The 20664-nt window shown below is 33.0% G+C and overlaps 3 protein-coding genes across 3 annotated transcripts; 2 read left to right on the forward strand and 1 right to left on the reverse strand.

The window, feature by feature from the left end:
- Positions 1–1223: 1223 nt before the first annotated feature.
- Positions 1224–5843, reverse strand: LOC111637480. The gene is made up of 14 exons (XM_023382976.1): positions 5281–5843; positions 4988–5057; positions 4792–4908; positions 4579–4722; positions 4458–4511; positions 4319–4372; positions 4196–4252; positions 3971–4129; positions 3775–3903; positions 3418–3708; positions 3302–3358; positions 3135–3212; positions 2874–2951; positions 1224–2178 (listed from the first exon to the last, which is right to left on the reverse strand). The coding sequence occupies exons 1-14, from the start codon at positions 5611–5613 to the stop codon at positions 1406–1408; spliced, it is 2394 nt and encodes a 797-aa protein (XP_023238744.1). The 5' UTR covers positions 5614–5843; the 3' UTR covers positions 1224–1405.
- A 52-nt stretch (positions 5844–5895) lies between these two features.
- On the forward strand, positions 5896–8270 carry LOC111637481. The gene is made up of 4 exons (XM_023382977.1): positions 5896–6133; positions 6339–6759; positions 6823–6896; positions 7619–8270. The coding sequence occupies exons 1-4, from the start codon at positions 6042–6044 to the stop codon at positions 8178–8180; spliced, it is 1149 nt and encodes a 382-aa protein (XP_023238745.1). The 5' UTR covers positions 5896–6041; the 3' UTR covers positions 8181–8270.
- A 1096-nt stretch (positions 8271–9366) lies between these two features.
- LOC111637485 lies at positions 9367–12155 on the forward strand. Its single transcript, XM_023382987.1, has 5 exons — positions 9367–9563; positions 10404–10731; positions 10833–10902; positions 10990–11037; positions 11344–12155. Exons 2-5 carry the CDS (start codon positions 10408–10410, stop codon positions 12153–12155), a joined length of 1254 nt encoding a protein of 417 aa, XP_023238755.1. The 5' UTR covers positions 9367–9563; positions 10404–10407.
- Positions 12156–20664: the final 8509 nt, after the last annotated feature.

A 20664-nucleotide genomic window follows, 5' to 3' on the forward strand; every position in this document is an offset into this window, starting at 1 on the left:
GTTTTGGTAAAAGCCTATTAAACTGTTCACTTGTGCATTGCTTTTGGCCAAGATCGATGCATACTGCAATGTACAGTACCTAGTGATTCTCGTCCTGTTCATATCCCTTCAGCTACAACTTTCTGGTTGCTTAAATATCAGCAATGGATTGTCTTTGTGTTCTTTGTTTGACAGCATACATACAGATTTAGGAGTACTGATAAACTGTTTTTTCTATTATGCATTTTCATACTGCAGAACCTTCATATACTTTATATCTTTAAGGAATCCAGTTTGAGAAGTACTGATTTAGAGTTTCATGTGTTAACTTTTGAACATTTTGTTTACAAACTAAAAGTATAAATGGTTATTTTGTGGCACGAGACAGGACAGTAATGAGTGTGGCTGGCTCATGACATTGCAATGTCTACATAAGCTTTACATTTGATCACACCCTATAACAAATCAGTAGTTGACTGCTAATGATTTTTTAAGCCATTCTCAATAATACACATCTGTAAACATTTTTATTTAATGCTTTAAATGCAACAAATTCTACAGTTGTTTATATTATTTATAATGAAATAAGTGAAATATATATATGTAGTGACCTATAAGTCGATTAATCATTTTAGATTTAAGGTAATTTCCCTTATTGAACAGGAAAGATCTCATTTTAAACATTTTTTTTTTTTTGTAATATTTATTTAAGACAAAACAGTTTTTAGTCTTTACAGTTGTTAATTGAGTTTTGGGCAATTCTTTATAATTTACATTTGTTATAGGTTTTAAATAGTGTAGGATGATATTTACTTTTAAAGCATCAAAAGTTGGAAACTACATTTTATACATGTTTTAAATTATATCTGATTTATTATATTATTATTAAAAGAGGTATTGTTATAAGATTTTGTAAATTTGAAAACATATGCACCACTCTTATGTCCAGGTGGGGAAATACTTAATTTTTTGGATGTGTGATAGAGGGATTGGAGGCACTCAAACCATTTCTTCCTGTATCTATAGCTCTGGAGGTAATATGAAATTGTACCCTTAATAACTCTAATTTAAACCCCCTAAACTTTGGAATATGTAAGTAATTAAGGCTTGATTGCCCTTTACCTTTGGACAATTTGCCGATTCTCCAGGAGTGCAGCAAAGATGCGACGTAAGGAATTTGGCAGAAGTGAAATTTATGAATGACTACAGTATTTCACAGTCCATTTACTACCAAATTAATTGCATTTGGACTTTTTGAATAATTTAATTTTACCACCAGGACATACAAATGCACCACCCCGTAATAATAAGGTGTATCCACCGATTTAACTCATGTGTACCAATTGATAATGTTAAGCAATTTGTTACTGTTGAGTTTCAAAGAGATTACAATAAGTAGTTACTACTGTATATAAGAAACTTCAAATTATTCTTCATTCATACTTGTGAAGAGAAGGGGATAAGTAAGCAAATTTCCTTTATCCCAAGTGTAAATAGATTGTTCTTTCCAGTTGTATTTAACCAAATAATTCTGTCGAAAAGGATTAATGAAATCTGCCACAATCTCGTTGGTAGTGTTGAGGTACAGGTCGAACACGAGATAGATTTTAGTGTCGATATCCTTCACGCTGTCCACGGCGTAAAGCGAGCCACAGGCCACAAACATTTCGCCCACTCTCTGTTGGTCTAGGGTCAGGTTCCATTTGGATAAAATTTCAAAAGTGATCGAGTCGATTTTAACCACTACGATGTTTTTAGAAAACTTCGAAGCGTAAATGGCCCAAAGACCATTTTCGTCGGCTTCGAAATCTATGTAATTGTGAAGGCTGCTGTACAAGTATTTGTCATCACCATAAGCTGCATCCTCTATGGAGAATTCCTCTGATGTGTTAGTAAAAGTGTTGAACTTGACGATCCTGTTGCTGTTTTTGGTCTGGTAGTAAAGGGAACCGTTGTAAACGATATGGCCATTTCCTGTAAAAGCCTGCGGGAGGGTGTAATTCCTGAAGACGACGTCGTTTCTGAAATCTTCCATATTTTTGAATTGGTATAATTGTTTAGTTTCTCCTTTGGTTTCCTTTGTTAACCAAATGTGTGAGTGATCTCTATCGTTTAGAATTGGATCCGTCATCCACGATCCCCAGTCCAGTTTGAAGGAATGGCAGAAAACAGGCTTGCCAATTTGATGAAGAACACAGTCTGGAAATCATTATTTAATGTTATTATAATAATTGTTATTGCTACATTTACTGTATTAGTAAATAGGCAGACAAAATAACAGAACAGATAGCCTAATTAACAGTTCTTGTAAAGCAGAAAGATTTTGAGAGAAATTACTACTAAATGCAATACTACAAATTACAATTATAGAATTCAGCATAGATGATGAGGGGTAAAATATGACATTTATAGGATTGGCCATCACTGAAGACTTCCTGATATTTCTGGTCTGCATGCCTTTACTGCTTAACCGTCTAACCAGAGAGGAGTTATAAAATAATGGAAAGTGATATGAGTTTTTCAGTTGATCAGGTAGCACCCAGTTTGAGTACAGTTACAATTAGAGGGGTTGGTCAGTATGCTGGCCTAAAAAGTTTATTGTGTTGTTAAATTAGAGAATGGGGAAGAAAATTGGGTGCCTATTCTCCAGTTATGAACATGATATGAATGTAAATGGTTCCCATAAACCTGAAAAGTAGGGAAAATTGAGGGATTTTCATTAGTGTTCAGAAAAGGTCACGAAAAGTCAGGGAATTTACCTGGATATTGAGTGTCAGAGGGCGTTAAAAACATATATGTGAGTTATGCAAATAGCTCACAGATGTAGCTATTGGGCATGACAGGAAAAGCGTGCGAATATACGAAAGTTACTTGTAAATAAACTTAATAAATACCATTTTTTCTTTTTCCTAAAAGTTCTTTCCATTTTGCATTATATTTTTCTTTATTTATGACATTTCCCGTATATATTCCTGTAAAGAAAAATAAATTCGGTATGAAAAAATGTTTCAGATGTCCAACAATTCTTGAAGTGATTTAGAAAGCATTTAGCATGTTTCTGAAATGATTCTAATTGAAATTAGTGCTAAATAATGAAACAATTGAAGAATTTGTGACTTTAGATGCAACAGTTTCTAAATTTCTTTCAAGTTTACCTGATTTTGGACATTTAGGTAATTCCGGGCAAGTTTCGCAAGGAGTACATTGCGGCTCTTCTTCTATTACAGGTGGAGCTACCACACAAAGAATACATTGTATAAAAATATATACGCCTCAAATTACAGGAGAACATAATGTGAAAAATTTCCTGAAATTTACGTACGTGTTCCGTGTACTGAAGGCTTCGGATCTTTCCCATTAAATTCCGAGGAATGTAATTCTGGAAATTCGAAAATTACATTTTAAAACACTGCCATAAACTTGTGTTTTGCTACTTACCGAATATGGAGAATACACCAGCAACTTCTTTATTCTCGTTTTTGTAGATGCAACGATACATGTTGTATCCGTAATCGTCTTCTTCAATGTGTTTAACCCTTAGAATCATCAGCGTATTGTACCCGGTCTCTCGATGCGAAACTTCATATTTGGTGCTATTTTGCAGTATGTTATTCTTATGCAACCAATAGAAGATACCCAAAGGATAAGCTTCCACGTTACACGTTAATTCTAGAGTGGTTCGTTTCCTCACCCATTGCACGGAATTCTCGATTTTTATGTAAGGCGAAACTGAAATAAGCATTACTTCAGCATCTTTAGAAACCTTAAATTATATTTCTTGTGTTTTAAGCTTACAATATACTTCCAATTTTATCGTTTTTATGTCTGGATAAGCCAAACCGTTGCTTGCCATGCAGACGTATGTACCCATGTGATTTCGCGTCACGGGATCTAGAGTGATGTTTTCGCTATGCACCGAAGTTGCTGAAGAACAATAAGCATTAGTAACATTTTTCTACAGTAAAAATTGGAGCATGATTTATATCCTTACTGAAAGTTCTGTTTCCGCGGTGTAGAAAAGTATGTTCTTTCCTTTTCCAGGTGTATTTGGGTTCGGGTATTCCAGTAGCCTTGCAGGAAAGCACAACTTTAGAACCTTCGGGAACTGATACGGTAGCTTTATCTGTAGTATCTATTATCTTGGCTGGAACTGACAAACATATTTATTATTTACAATAGAAAAAGGATAATTATCGATTCAAAATATTTAAATTACTTAAAAGCTTATCCACTGCCGAGCCGTTGAGTTTGTACGTTGAAATTCCTGGATTACCTGAAGAGAGATTACATAGTTTACTCTCAGAATTCGGGAGGAAACAATGAATTATATACTACTTACCAGGTATTCCTGGATATCCGGGGTCACCTTTAGCTCCCTTAGGTCCTGGCAATCCTGTTTCAAGGACGAAATTAAATTTTTTTATTTAAGATGCTATTTTATAATAACGTGAATTTTATTTATATATAGTTTAACAAACCTGAAGGTCCTTTAGGACCGGGTGCACCAATTTCACCCGGTGGACCCGGGGAACCTGTGAATAAAGAATTATTTTAACAGCTAAGTTTGGAGGCAAGAATTAAATGTTCACTATACCATACCATCGGTGCCATTTTCTCCTGGAATTCCAGGTCGCCCCGGGATGCCATCGAATCCATTCATTCCGGGTTTTCCATCTTGTCCGGGTGGTCCCGGTATTCCATCGTGACCATCAAATCCCGGAAAACCTTCCACTCCTCGCTCTCCTATAACCAATAAGTGTCATTTATACCAATGATTTAAAAAGATAATTCATTAAGAAGTGTGTAATTCACCTTTCGGTCCTCTGGCTCCGGGTTGACCGGGTGGACCCATTACGCCTCGCATTCCCGGATCACCTTTCTCTCCTTTAATTCCCATGTCTCCTTTATCGCCTTTCTCGCCTGCTAATCCTGAATAATATGGTAGAATGGTGGTTAATTTTATAACCAGAAAATTACTAGCACGCAACTTTACCCCATTGTTACTTACCCGGTGCACCCTGTTTGGCTTTTGGGCAATACTCTTGAGCGGAATAACAGTATTCTTGGAGCGAAGTCACCTGCAGACATATCTCTAATGTAAATTAACTTCATATTTTCAGCCCAACGCACCATTGTATCGAGACACATTTGAAATTCGCGATGGGTTATTCAGAATGTATCATAAATGAAAATTACTCGATTTTTTACTCTGGTTTGCTAATCTTCATCCCGAAGAGCGAAAATAACGCGCATTACTTTGTTCAAAGGAGATAATGGGTTAAAAATAACTGACACACTTACCGGGACTCTAGTCATAGAAGTGAGCCAAACAAAGTCGTTAGTATCTTGTGTCGGTTGAGGGTGTAAGTAGAATTCAACCCCAGGGGGCTCGTTCGTTCTTTCGGACGATTGCCCCCTTTTAACGATCTGGCGCGCGACTCGAACCACCTCAACTGGCAGGTCGTCATCACTTCCGACGTAACGAACACAAAGATTTTCCTGGCACGTGTCGCTATAACGAGTCAATGCATAGAAGAAAAACGGAGAAGTCAGCAATCCGATAAATTGCAACACGGCAAAAACGTAAAGGATTTTAATGTGTTGATGGCAATTCCGATGCAAACCTTCGCTCATGTTTCGAACAATCGCTGAAAAACAAGTGCTGCGGAAAAAAAATCCCCTTAAAAACGTCTTTCTTCGCTTTATAGATTGTCGGAAGATAATCGCGATTTATTATAAACAAGAGCGAGGTTCACCCGCTGTTTCGATTATTATTTATATGATATTTCTATATAGAATCGAATAAAAACACCCACACCACAATTTCCTCGATATTACGCTATTTACATTAAAAAAAAATTAATTAAATTCTGTTCGAATCGATAACACGTGCGGTTATTCTTGGAGTTTCGAAAAATTAAATTTAAATTTCAAGTATTCGTATTGCAAAATATTTCAGCGATTTTCAGGAATTTATTGGGAAATAAATATACATTTATTTCTTTTTTCTGGATGATAAGTCATAACTGTGTCAAAGCGATTAGTTTTTATCGCCATACAAAATGGCTGGTTATTGTTTGCAGCTTGGAATCAAAATTAAGTCTTGGTTTCAAAATTTAGGAAGACGGCGACGAGACAGGGGGTCAATAGAGAGGTATGTAACCGTTTTGTCTCCTAAAATTCACACGAATTTAGTTGCCACGCGTAGAGATAAGTTGGCAAGAAAGTGGCACAAGGTCGTCCAAGGTCTTTATCTCTCCGATAACTCGAAGAATAACAGATTATAGCTGTAAATCTTTAGTTATTGTGAAATTCCGTTTCCGGTTTAGTGTAACCGAGTGCATTTTTAAATGTTGCAGTGGAGAGTACAATGGGCAGTTCAGCATTTGGAACGAGTATTTGGTTCCTCTGGACACGTCGCCGGATAACGAATGGCACGTGAATAGGGATCTTTCTCTACAGGTGAGATGTTCTAGAAGTCATTTCACGGGATCCGAAGCGGAAGAGATGGAAACCATACCGTCCCTCAGTAGTTATATGGAACCCAGCAGGAACACCAAAATCGTAAATGATGCGGTTTGGCCCGAGTGTTGCGGAATATCTTCCAGCATCGTGACAGTCAGCAGCTGCCCTTCTATAATTCAAACTCACGATTGGTTTTTTCCTGAGTTGTCGGATAATATTCACTCCGGGGTCGAGACGGGTGGCGTGTCAGAAACGAAAGTGGATATGAAGTGTTGCCAAACGGACGAAGAAAGTAAAACTAAAAACGAATGGGTGGTAAGTTAGTAGGCTTTTTAGATTCAAGAATACTTTACGAGTATTAACAACCTGTTTATTTAGTGGTTTCCTGGAGATGACGAATTTCGTGAAAAATCTCCGGAGAATGCCCAAATGGGCATAAATAATGGCAATAGGTACGTACCTGAAATTAATACACTTTTATGCATTAACTCGAAATATTGCTAAACATCTGAGGGCATTATTCGATTTCTTGTGTATAGAAGTTTGCTTAGAGAGAGGTTTTAAAAATTTATAGCATATTAGCATTTTAAATAAATTAATTATATGCTAAATTAATCTTCGATAGATGGCAGCATGTCCACAACAATTAGTAGTGACTGCATGCTTTGGCGCCATCTATTGATTGTCGTCCTAATTTGCTGGAAAATAGACTTTTTTCCCTTCTTTCTTTGAATCTTCTTGCGGGCATTCGGAGGGATTTTCTTATTTGCTTAATTATCATTGGCTTGCAAAGGCTCACAAAGTAGTCTAGCATAAATGACCTAACTATGAAGCTCCTACTCTTCGCCGTCTATCATCACTAAGAAGGCTTTTCCTATGACCATCTTAGATTTGGCTAGGCCCACAATAAAAGAGGGCGGATAATGACGTATGAGGCATAACCAGGATATTAAAATGTCGTTTGTAATGCAAAACTGTATAATTAGACAATTATCAATACGCAGGAGTTCTGTAGTGTTTGTGGGGGGAAATCTATTCACAAGTACCTATTGGCGCTTTAGGTGGGTAGCTATATTTAGGAGGGCGTTATATCGACGCCTTGACTATATTTTGAGTTAATTAATTATTATTTCTACTGATTAAAAAAGTAATAATATATTTCATCATTTTACAGTTTTCGACATATGTCGGATACAGTTATTTCTATTTCAAAAGCTGGAGCTGATATTAAGAACGAAAATAATATCTGGAATAACGTAGAATACAAACGTGTGTACCAAGACAATCGACTCAACATACCTTACAATTTTCCTTCATATAACGACATTTGGAACGGAAGTAACGCTAGCGATAACAGATCAGAAGACGTCAACGACACTCTCGTAGTTGGTAAGGATCCAAAGCAATTAGCCGAAACAGAAAAGATGTTAACGGATATCTTATTCGACAATCCGGCATTTACGACGGAAAGCAAAGAGGATGATTTCCAGAAGCCTTCTTCAACCGCTCCCATCGTCATCGAACGATGCAACGTAACTCAAAATCAAGATGGAGGTGTGGATTTTCTTCATCCTCCTATGGATAAAGTACAGAAGACGAAACGTATCGATAGCAAAGTCTCCAAATTGATCGACGAAATGACTCGTCTGATAGATGAAGTAATAGTGGACAACGTCGAAGATTCTTCCTGTGTTACAGATGACAAAAATTCCACCCGAGACCAGCTTTTATGTTAAATATTTATCTGAAAACTCGAACCTTTTATCAAAACATTTCTTTATTGTTGTAGATGACTTTTGATAATAAAGACGAAACACGTTATTTATGAATACACCAATTAAGTTGTCTCGATGTATTATGACGCCAAAATAGTTCAACATAATTTTTATGCTGTTTTCAGTTATTGCAAAGCCATACCTTCACCCTAAAAATGGCATTAAAAGTATTTGACAGTTAATTCATGTCAATTTTAGAAATTTCGGAAATAAACTAAGTAAATTGTTTAATTTATCTACAAAACTTAGAATATTTAAATATTAAGGAATTTACCGTAAGAATGGTTTTTTCTTCTACTTTATCGACATCCTCGAGTGCTGACGGATGAAGTAATTAACGGCAAATGCATTTCTCTCCGGAAGATCGTTAACCACTTGTACTTGCGATAAACCGCGTGTTTACTTGACTAATTATTAAATTTACGAGTATTATTAAATTTCAACTTCATTTTATAATTCACTTAAAGTATGTATATGTGGGTTCCCAGACGAGGTTCGAACTCGAGTAAACCGTGAAATTCTTGCGCGACACAAGATGTAAACAACGAGACTCGGGACGGTTCGAGTATGTGTCAACTATCTGTTAATATCTTACAAATTTGTACTTCATTCAGTTTGTCTGTGGATTTGTCTGTTTTGTCTTAATGTCCAGAATAAAGTCAGATGGATATAATTAGAGACGGATATGGAACTAATAGAAACAGGAGACCCAGTTTCAGTATATGACATCTACAGACACAAATTAGAAGTCACATTATTTCGATTCAAACGTTTCTCCCTTAATGCTGCTAGATTGATGACCGACACGACTGTTTTCCTATCAGGAAAAGAATATTGTACAGGAGGAAGAAACTCCTAATTTGTGGTTAAGTGTATATATTTTAATCATCACAATACAACAAAGAAGCTAATATTTATTGTCACAAGTTGTGGCCATAAATATCACCTTTTTTCTATACTGTTAGTTTTACAGTCGATGAATTTATTAATAAATTGATTGTTTATTTGCCACATTAAGGATTTTAATTTGAAATATGAAACTAATTAATACTTTGTAAACACATAATTCAGTTATATTTTTACCCTTCGGTCAATTTCCGCTTTACTTTACATTTCGAATCAATAAAAGGAAATTACTACTTAAATAAATGTGTTTCTGATATTTTAAACAGAAGTTTAATAACTGATATCAGCTAATTTGGAGTATCGACAAGCTGTAATTAAATAAACCACGTCACACGGAGTCGTAATCTAAAACTTAAAACGAACGGAAATTCGTGTTGAAGTCAATTAAAATTCCAAGTAGAAGCGTAAAGTGTGGAAGTCGAAACAGGAAATCACTCGGTAAGTATTCGTTTTATATAAAAGAATTTATTTAAAGTAAATGTTATTGTAATTTTCTTATCATAAAATAATTACAATTAAAAATTTAAAATTAGCTCTAGATTGAATTTTACAACTAAAATTTGCTTCTGTGTTGAATATTTCTATTATTAATATACAGAAATTAAAGCAAAAATAGATATTAATATCGATACATTAATTTAGGAATGGTTCGTTCGTATCACAGCTTTATCGTTATAACAAAGAAGGCGAGTCGCAAGTTTTTGTGATTGTTCCTTTAATAGTGTGATAATCTCTGGTGTTTACTTTAATTAGTGGAATAATTTATATAATCACGTGCATTTAAATAATGTTTTGATGTGAACACTTCGGGACGTATTTTAAATTTATTGTTTATTTAATTGTTAGCTTGTAAATAAAGTCGTTATTAAAAATCCAGCAACGACTCGCTTAACTTCTCCGGAAACATTTGCTGGCGCCGTGTGTTACGATGTTTATAAAAATGAAGTTTCTTATTTTTAATTATAATATGGCCAAATAACTTAATTCTTAGAGTAGAAATGAGTTTTATTTTTAAAAAGTTGTAAATTGTAATAACGAGTAAATTTGTCTTCAATCTGACCCTACTGGAGACGTGACACGAGTACCTTTATCTTCCCACCCTGTCAACTTTGAATTACCTAAAACGAATTAAATTCGAAAAATTCAACAATGAAGCACCCCCCGTATTTAATATTATATAGTTTTAATCTGTTACGAAGTTTATATATACTGTATGTACAATATTTTATTTTTGCAGAAAATTATTGAATAATTAATTTTTATATTCAATAAAAATAGCATAATGAAGAACAATATAGAAAACGACAATAAAAAAATACTGCTGCTATTCCTGCTTGTTCTCGTACAACCGTTTATATTTATGTATTTACTTCAACATTCGAATATTCGAATGGCTTCACCCGTTATCGAAGAGGGCAATATGAAATTTCAGAAAACTAACGATGAGAATGCCATCATCAATGAAAACACTATTGGTCATCAAGTGAAGAAAAGAGAAATCACTTCCGAAACCGAAAAAGATTGCCAAGGGGATTGTTCTCTGACACCAAACTCATCTGAAGAAGACGACGATACAATAATGATAAATGAAAATTGGAGTGTAGAAGTAAGAGTTTAATTAAACCCGTGTGATGTAAAATAATTAATAAGCATTACAATATGCTATGTTTATTTGTTTAAATCGTGTTTCCTTTATTGTTTATGTAGAAAACTGATATGTTGGAATTTTGTTTCGCTGCCGATAAAGTTTGTGGAAGAAACAGAGAAAAATCAAAAGGTATTTCTTTTATTATATATATGACTTATATATAGAATTTTTTATGGAATCGAGACGACATTAATAAATTAACTTTCGTTTAAACAGACGAAGAGAAAGACAATTTTGGAGGAGAAAAGCTACAAGAAAATAAGAGTAAGAGAAATTTTTATTTTACTTATTTACATTAGTAATAAAGAATAATGAGTCAAGAAAAACGCTGACAAGGCTTTGGCTCGACTTTCTCAAACCTCGAACGACAAGTTAAGAAAACGAGGAAAGACAAAGGTTTTAATTGTTGTATCATTTAAATAGTTGAATTTTAACTCAAAGTTAATTGTGACGTATTATATGTTGATAAAAACATACCCATTACAATAATTTTGAATAAATGTGCAATTTATTTGTAAGTAAATAAAAATAAACGTAAGTATTTAATTGACGTTTTTCTTTTCTTTTCAGATTGCATTCTCCAAGAAATTACAAATGAGGAGGCTTTTCAGTATAAGGAATTCGGTTTTTATTTCAGAGATGAATTTAGAACGTCAACATTGATAAATATTGAAGAGGGTCCAAAAGACAGTTACAAGATTATCTTCGAAGAACAGAATAAACGTTTAATGACGGAATTTCGAGTTAATAAAAGACGAGAAGTTAATATACTGAAACAGTATGAATTACCTGAACAAATGGATAAACGGGGAATTATTAAATACAATGGAAATATTTATAGTAAACATAACAATTTCTTGGACGGAAGAATTGTCAAGTATAACATTAAAACACAGAAGTTGACTTTTGGGGATAATGTCGATTTTGTTCTGCATCAATATTATGTCCTAAGTTTACTTCCAGGTGACAATTGTTTCTGGGCATTGAACGTCATAGATTATAAATCAGATTCACGGGCTCACATGATTACAATAGAATCAGGTTTCATGATCACTTACGGGTTGTATAAAATGGATTTGGATAATTTAAAAGTTTTGTCAAAGCGAAATTTTAACCTGACTTGTTTAGCTAGATTTATGTTTGTTGCTTACGATAAGGTGTATTGCGTTCGCGATCGCTCACCTAAGTTTTATATTCGGTCGGCTTCGAACGACGAAGAGTTTCTGTACTTTGATTTACAGAAACATCCAGACTTTTACCACATGGAAAGAGTCTTTTATAATGTTAATGAACAAAACCTTTACGTACTGTTTAATCATTTCGAAACACACTATAAATTTTTTGTAAAAAAGTTACACTTCAATTGTTCAAACGAAGATTGACGAATTGCGTCGAAACCTGAATTGTTTTTTTCTTATTTTTACCTTTCTATATAAAATCGTTTGTACAACGAATAATTTTAATGTTAACAATTTCTTTGTACGCAATATTAATTAATAAACACATTATCTACTTACTTTGTTGATGTATAATTTACAGCAATAAGTACAAAATATTCATATTTTAATTCTGTAATTAAAAATTGCACAGTTATAAACCATAGTAAATAATTTTGTGAATATTTTTATATGAAAAGTAATTGAAATTAACCGATTATATTTCATAATGGAGTTGGACTAAACAGGATATTGATTAATGAGATAGAGTATTACATTTATATGCAGTATCGATACCGTATATACGTTACTGTTAACCGGTTGCAGCTATCCCAACCAGTGTTGTTTTCCGTTTAATTTATCGGTTTAATGAAACGATCGCTTTAAACAATTCGGCTAAAATCCGCTATTATTAATTACAAGCTGATAAGCCCGGCGTTGCTCGAGCAAAAAGGTAACGATAGCGAAGATTAAGGTAATTACATTATAGCCAATCTAACACGTTTTCACAAAATGCAAGAATTAGGTTTCAGATTAATTAGAGAATTTTATATGGATTTAAAAATATGTGCCTTAATCTTCTCCCACTCCCCCCGCGGGGGAATTTTAGAAAATCCCTTCTTAGTGTCCATTCTCATGGAGTACCCTACTAAAACGCAGATAAAACAAAAAATCGCATTTAAAATACTACAGTAGAAGCCGTTTTTCCGGTTAAGCCTTAATGCTCTACCTCTCCCCCCGCGGGAGAATTTCGAAAAATCCCTTCTTAACGTGAATTCCCATGGCATTTCCTACTAAAACGCGTATAAAAAAAATTGAATCGAAAATAGTACCGTAGAAGCCGTTTTTCCGGTTGAGTCTTCCCCCGCGAGGAAAACTCTCCCTCTCCCCCCGCGGAGCAATTTCGAAAAATCCCTAATTCTTGTGCGTTTTCATGACGTACCTTAACTGTGTATCAAATTTCACCTCTTTAGGTTTAGCGGTTTGCTCTGGGCGATGATGAATCAGTGAGTCAGTCAGAACGAGCAATTTTATATATATAGATGATCGACTACATGACTAACAATAAAGAAAGGAGCAAATATTTATTGTGTAAACGTCACAATGCCGGCCTGATATTTTTTATTATATTAGAAATAGAAATATTAAAGGCTACTATCAATATAAACGAATTGCAATAGAAATTAAAATGCATAATTAAGCATTTTAATGTATGCATTATTGAACTTCCACAAAGAAGCAAATAGAAAGATTAAATAAGAAAGTCAATTTTTCAACCAGAATTCGAACTTTCTCCGAGACAAATTTCGCCCGTCAACGCTCAACTTACGAACAGAGAGGCTAAATCATTTCGAGAGAAACAGAAACTTCCATTCACCACAAAGTCAGAAAGATCACGCACAAATTGATCGAGAAAGAACAAACACTATTATTCCACCGAGAAATCAAGCGGCCAGAAACGAACAAAATAGGGTTCGAATCAAACCACAATTAGAAAATAAAGACCAAGACAAATGGAGAAAACGAATCAATTTTAAGAGAACAAATTTCGACTCTATTAATCAAGTTTATGACACCAGAATTCCAACAAAAATGGACGTTAACACTGCGGATAGTTTCACTCTTTTGTTTAGGGAACTAGCGGATAGTTTAAATTATATTGTACCGTGTGTCCGAACTATATCGTGTTCAAAAATGACAGAAATTAAATTATACCATTATTATTTATTATCGATTATGACAGCAAAACAAAATTAGAATATGCTACAGGTAATGAGATACAGAATATCGGCATAATAAAGCTGAGATTTTAAGATAAGAGGACAAAATTTATCGCTACCTGTTCGCATTGTAAATTCAAAAATAATGAGCATCATAGTGATCTGATAGTACAAGAAGGTTCGGTCCTGGACTTTGCAAATAACTGAATACTGTTTTCAGAGGACAAAGAAATAAATTTTTGTTCTCCATATCACGGAAATAGAACCCAAACGAATAAAAACAAAACAGAGAAAATGTCCTAAAACTAAAGTTGTCAGGAACAGTATAGTCCGGGTCATGCAGAACGAATACACTCCTATTAAAGATAAAATGAAAAGAGAAAAAACAAAAACGTCAAATATAAAAGTAGAGAAGAGGGAAATTATGATTGTAATGGAGATAATTTGATAGATTCAGATGAGTTAAATGAAAGTCTGACATTAATTCAAAATGAAATAAAAATTATAACGGTGAATACTAGTTGTATAAATACTAATGATAAGGGAAATATAAAGACAATTGTCGAAAACAAGTATGTCCAGATATTAATAGTCTTAAAAAGACTTAAAGTAGCGTCACGATGGTCATTATTGCTTTAATAATGACAATGGTAGGACTCTCAGTAGTGACTAGTACTTCCTATTCCTATGAAGTCAACGTAATTAACTGAATCGTTACGTAATTACTGGAGTCATGTTGAAGTTACATTCCGGAACAAATGTATTCTGACACACACGTAAGCGGAGTAAGCTTTAAAAGAAAGATCGATCGATTGATAAATAAATAGAAAATAAAAGTTTTGATAACGCAAATATCTTGTTTTCGAGTGTTATTTAAAGGATTGATTTAAAGGAAAATGCAAAACCGTCAGATGTCCTGTTACGTGTTTCTACTCCTTAACGTTCTAAAACGAACTTTATAAAAAGTTGTTTTTCGATTCCAACTCTTTCTATTTCACAAGACACAAACAAGTAAACTCTAAGAGAATATTATAGAGAAAAAAATAGTCATCACAATACATTTGTTCGCTTCGTTTTTAAATATTGATGGATCATTTCCTGAAATTCATATTCAACCAAAGATGTTTGAACTGTTGAAATTATGACTTGAAAAAAATAATAGACATACCTGTAGTAATTTAAATTTCCATTGACGCTGCCGTAGTAAGGCCTTTTCTTTTCTTTTATGATAATCCTCACATCGACTTTTCTTCATATAATGGATGGTCACTGACCAGACAACTTTGATTTGCTTCCTGATTGGCATTATTGGGAATATAAATCTAATTAAATAAAAAGTTCTCAGAACTAGAAATGATCAAAACTAAGATAAAGCTTTGAGAGTGCAGTGAAAAAAACTTTCAGAAAAACTCTTGTCGCACTTTCCTGAACAAGTTATTATACCGATACAAAGCAAATTGAAAGAATTATTTAGGATGGGCGTAGTTCTCAGATATGTTCTGTTAATTTCTGTCGTAGAAAATAACTGCGATGAGTGGAATTGTTAGAAAAGGTTACTTTAATTGCAAGCTACACTTTCGATCAACAATTTAAAAATAAGCAAAAATAGTAGGCAATAAATAATTGCATTATCTCACAGGCTAAAATCATTTAATAAATTAAGAGAAATATATCAATACAATTTCATGTTTGAAGAAGTAGATTAATAGAATTTTTTATGCAAGAAATTCTCATACAATTGTTAAAAACTCGACAGGGTCTCGACGTTTTAAAACAAACAAAAACAGAACACTTATTTTGTATGACGATAAGAGATGTTAACCTCTCACCGTACGAACTATTAAAAAGAAGGGCTTCAAATGAAAAAATTGTTTATTATTATTTAAAAGAAAGCATCTATTTTATCTGGAAAAAAGTTTCATTCGAATTTTTTCAATTTGTTAAAATTGCTTCCTAAATGGCATCTTCTCCTTTGGATAGCCAACTTTACAGGGGCCCCCTGCGATTCGGCTTCTCTGTACTATTATTAGTTTTGCCGAGAAGCTGCCATTCGTCAGTTAGCGATAAAATAATTTAAAAAGTTAACCACAAAATATATAATGAAGGTAATGTAAAAAATGAAATGAAGTTCGTAGCTATCTAAGCTTTGATTTGCTTTCTTTTATTTGTTTGAACCAATAAATGTTTTCTCACCACCCTAAGTCATAAATATTTCAGGAAAGTCAGTCCCTTACCATTGTAAAGTAATTAGCAGTAAGAAGACAGATTATTGGCTGATAAAATCAATAGTAATCTTTTTAGAACTGTAATTGGTTTATTTCTGTATTTGTTGAGACATTATTTGACATAAAAAGCTTTACAATAAGCTCCCACAAAAAATCAAAATAATTTATAATACACCATTTTATAAAATAAATTTATAGAAAATTATAGTATAAATCTTCATTTATTTTATAATGTATTATTTAGAAACTTATTATTTTTTATGTAACACAATACTGGCAAAGAGACACTCGATACAAGCTTCAGTACAGATAAACATCTGGACGACCTTGAAAACAGCTGATTGTAAGCTTTCGCGGGTTGTTCCCAACAACAGCCTGAGGGGAAGTAGGTTTCCTACACACGTCTGAACTAGTTACTGCAAATACTCGATTGTATTACGTTATTTTCTGATAATTTTTTTTTATTTTCTTGTTATTACCTATATTATATGCTAATCTAAACCTCATTTACCTAACATTGTTTTTTTGTGTTTTACAGGAAAAACTCCCAAAAACTAATTAAAAAAACATTTAATACACCAAATTATGAATTAGATTTCTAAAAAATTTTAACATATAACTTAATTTCCTTTACTGCATATTATTTAAAAACGAATTGTCTTTAAAATAAAAAAAAATCGCGACGGATCACGTGACACGCGCCGCTGTTCGGTGTAGTTAGCGTAATGTCCTTGAGAACAGCTGTTTATAGCCATTAGCGGGATATTCTCATACAAATCGCAGGGGAAGACCGGTTTGTAGACAGATGTGCATCAGTTACCGTAAACACTCAAATACATGACGAATTTTTCCATTCGATATACTATCTCTATAGATAGGGACCAAAGAAATGGTCAAAAAATAAACTTCTATTACGTGTAAAATTACGAAACTTGCTGAGGTCATCAACAACATCCAATAGAATGTAAATTAGCTTTATTTGAATTATTTCGACCAACGAGAAGTTACGTACGATTATTTAAATTTGCCCGAGTTATCTCGGGACCGGGCATCTCTTTGTGAAAACGTTGCCCTAGTATACTCGGGACCGGGCGTTAAGGGTTAAACACACTCAGGGAAATACTTCAACTTCTGGAAAAATATTCATTGAACGAATTTGTCAAAGCAAATAATCTTTTCAAATAATGCAAATCGATCTTCACTCTTGCAGTAGCTCTATCAAAAAACTAGAATTTTTTCAAAAATGCCTTTTAATTACACCTACTGAATATTATGATACTTATCAAATCTTAGAATTACATATGTAAATTCAATTGTTAAAAGCATTTGCATATTTTCAAACAAAATATACTATCATAGAATTATCTACGAATAGACAATCATAGACGATGTTAAAACATAAGAATTAACTGTTTACGAAACGTCACAATTTTATATCTTTATGCACCTAAGGTACCAATTCAAAAAGATCTGTTAAATACTCATTACAAATTTGAAAAATAATCGAACGATTAAAGATATTTGTTAGAGACATACAAAAACAATTACTCTACAATTTTTAAAAGTACATATTAACGTGGAAAATTTATATACTGCATCACTACTCCACTCGTTATACCTATAATAGCCTTTCTATTACCAATCCTTGTAGCTATAAAAGCTTTTGTATCAGAAATATTTGTAGCTATAAAAGCTTTTGTACGAGTAATATTTCTAGCTATGATAGCTCTTCTATAATTAATATTTGAAGCTATAATAGCGCTTCTATTATTAATCATTGTATTTATAAAAGCTTATTTATGACTAATTTTTGTAGTTATGAAAGCTTTTGTATGATTAATATTTATAGCTATGAAAGCTTTTCTACGATCAATCGTTGTAGCTATAAACGCTCAGTTATGAAAGCACTTTAATGACTGATCATTGTTGCTAAAAAAGCTTTCGTATAACAAGTCTTTGTATCTATAAAAGTTTTTTTTATCACTGATTGTTGTAGCTATAAAAGGTTTTTTATGACTGATTTTTGTGGTCATGAAAGCTTCTGAATTATCAATATTTATAGCTATAAAAGTTTCTCTATGATCAATTGTTGTAGCTATAAAAGCTCATTTATATAAGCTGTTGAATAACTGATTATTGTAGTTATAAAAGCTTTCGTATGACAAGTCATTGTACCTCTAAAAGCTTTTTTATCACTGATTGTTGTAGCTATGAAAGCTCGTTTATGACTGATTTTTGTAGTTAGTAAATCTTTTTTTATAATCAATATTTATAACTTTTAAAGCTTTTCTATTCACTCGTTATGGGTATAAAAGCACGGTTATATAAGTTTTTGAATGACTGATTATTGTAGTTATAAAAGATTTTTTCGTATCAGAAATCATTGTATTTTTAAAAGCTTTTTTATGACTGATTGTTGTAGCTATAAAACCTTTTTTATGTCAATTCCTTGTATCTATAAGTGGTGTTTTGTGACCAAAATTTTTAGCTATGAAAGCTTTTCTATAATTAATTGTTTTAGCTGTAAAAGATCAGTTATGAATGCTTTTGAATGACTTATCATCGTAGCTATAAAAATTTTCATATGACAAATCATTGTATTTATAAGAGCGTTTTTATGACTGATTGTTGTAGCTATGAAAGCTTTTGTATAACTAAACTTCGTCGTTATGAAATTTCTTCTAACTACTAATCGTTGGAGCTATGAAAGCTATACTACGAGTAATTGTTGTATCTATAAAATCTTTTGTATGTCAAGTCGTTGTATCTATGAAAGCTTGTCTATTACTATTCTTTGTACTTTGCTCTACTAGACAACAAATTTAGTTTTGTGAGAGACGAACAGACCTTCAATAAAGCGTTATTTTAAATTTTAACTATCGGAAAATCTAATCATCTAACTTCAAGCGTATTATCAAGTTCGGCTAAAAGCCATAAAAATTATTACTCACGGAGTTGGTTTTTTGTTGAGGAAGATCCAGCTAGTTAGTGATGTGTCACCCGATACTTTTGATAAAGTTTTAATATTAGACTTCAGACCCTTAACAACAACCTTTTGATTTCAGGTGAAAACCCAAGAGGAATAACAAGAAAGAACGGAAAAGACCACCCGAGGTCAGTCGTCTTCTAAAGTTCGTCTAATAAAGTCGTTTTCCATAATTAATATAGTGCCTATTTAAGGATATCATACCCACTTACGTTCAACCACACCTCTGTGCTCCTGTTAACGTACAAGACCCAGAAAAATTTTATCGAACATTTCATCGGCGGTGTTATCTTACCACAGACCTTCGACCTAAAAGACCTAAAAGAAAGGTATTTATTAACCTGCGATTAGTTTGTAAACTTTCTCTCTCGAACGGCCTAGTATGTACTTAGGGGAAACTTTAGGCATGCTAGATAACAAATATATCTGTATTTTTATTTTTTTTGGTTCTCATTGAAATTGTTATTTGTTAGTAAATATGGAATTCGAGTGAGTCACTTCTTCGTTTCTCTCCTCACCTCTACTCCGAAGCCAACCGCTCGCGTGACGTAAAGTCGCGATTTCAGAGTCCTGAGAGACTCGGTGGTGTCACATCCTGACCTGGTTTCAAAGAGACACCGACTATACAGTCGCACTTTCTTCACTTTTTTTTATTAGCATGTTCAATAATTCTGAGATAATAGAGTTTCGAAATGCAGGTATAGAATATTTACCTAGAATTATTCTCATCTACAATTTTCATAGGCAATCCACGATTTAAACAGAGATAGCTCAACAATTGTAATATCTCCTGTTGAAAAAATTTGAAAGTAAAACGGAGTTACAATTTTTTCAGAAAGAATTGACGCAACGTCAAAAAAAAAAAACATTTACAAATGAAATTAGATCTGGACGTCAAAATGGCTGACAAATCGAGCGAAGAAGTAAAATACGTTTTGGTTAATTTACTGCGAGTAACGAAAGTTGTTTCTTTTATTCCAATCGTTTTACCTCAATTACATTAACAATCGATGTGTTGGTACTGCAACTATCAATATGTGCATCATTTGCATATTGCGCATTTATCTTTGAAAAACAAACATCATAAAATCTGTCAAAGATATCGAGTTATAAAGGAAAAAGCTATCTCATTTCAAGAGATTAAAGAAGAAATTACTTCAAAAGAAGATGTAGAGCTCAAGATTATCCATCATGCAAATCAACAACCTGAATTTACGTATGACTTTTCAGACTTATCAAATTTAATTGAAAAACTTAAGAAAGACATTAATTCAAATTTTTTACATTCGTTATTATTTTTATTACTAGCTTATAGCAATAAGGAACTCTTGGCTCAAATATTCGTAATATTAGTCGATTTGTTTGCTTAGAAAGAGATATTTTTTCCCACCAAAAAATCTATTTCTTCGAAAATAAGATCAACAAACTACAAACAATACATTAATTTTTAGTTAAGCCAAATTTAATAATTTCATCTAAATTTTTTTTAGTTATGAAAGAAAATTTAGACTAGAGAAAAAAAC

The sequence above is a fragment of the Centruroides sculpturatus genome, unplaced genomic scaffold (genome assembly GCF_000671375.1).
Source record: "Centruroides sculpturatus isolate CEXI.00-Female unplaced genomic scaffold, Cexi_2.0 scaffold1111, whole genome shotgun sequence".
NCBI classification, from domain to species: domain Eukaryota; kingdom Metazoa; phylum Arthropoda; class Arachnida; order Scorpiones; family Buthidae; genus Centruroides; species Centruroides sculpturatus.

Coding starts and splice junctions, on each gene's coding strand:
- LOC111637480 (XM_023382976.1), bottom strand. CDS start 5,613: ATGAGCGAAGGTTTGCATCGGAATTGCCATCAACACATTAAAATCCTT. Junction 4,253..4,318: donor CGGATATCCAGGAATACCTG/GTAAGTAGTATA, acceptor ATCTCTCTTCAG/GTAATCCAGGAATTTCAACG. Junction 3,359..3,417: donor TGGTGTATTCTCCATATTCG/GTAAGTAGCAAA, acceptor TCGAATTTCCAG/AATTACATTCCTCGGAATTT.
- LOC111637481 (XM_023382977.1), top strand. CDS start 6,042: ATGGCTGGTTATTGTTTGCAGCTTGGAATCAAAATTAAGTCTTGGTTT. Junction 6,134..6,338: donor GACAGGGGGTCAATAGAGAG/GTATGTAACCGT, acceptor TAAATGTTGCAG/TGGAGAGTACAATGGGCAGT. Junction 6,897..7,618: donor GGCATAAATAATGGCAATAG/GTACGTACCTGA, acceptor ATCATTTTACAG/TTTTCGACATATGTCGGATA.
- LOC111637485 (XM_023382987.1), top strand. CDS start 10,408: ATGAAGAACAATATAGAAAACGACAATAAAAAAATACTGCTGCTATTC. Junction 10,732..10,832: donor ATGAAAATTGGAGTGTAGAA/GTAAGAGTTTAA, acceptor TTGTTTATGTAG/AAAACTGATATGTTGGAATT. Junction 10,903..10,989: donor AAACAGAGAAAAATCAAAAG/GTATTTCTTTTA, acceptor TCGTTTAAACAG/ACGAAGAGAAAGACAATTTT.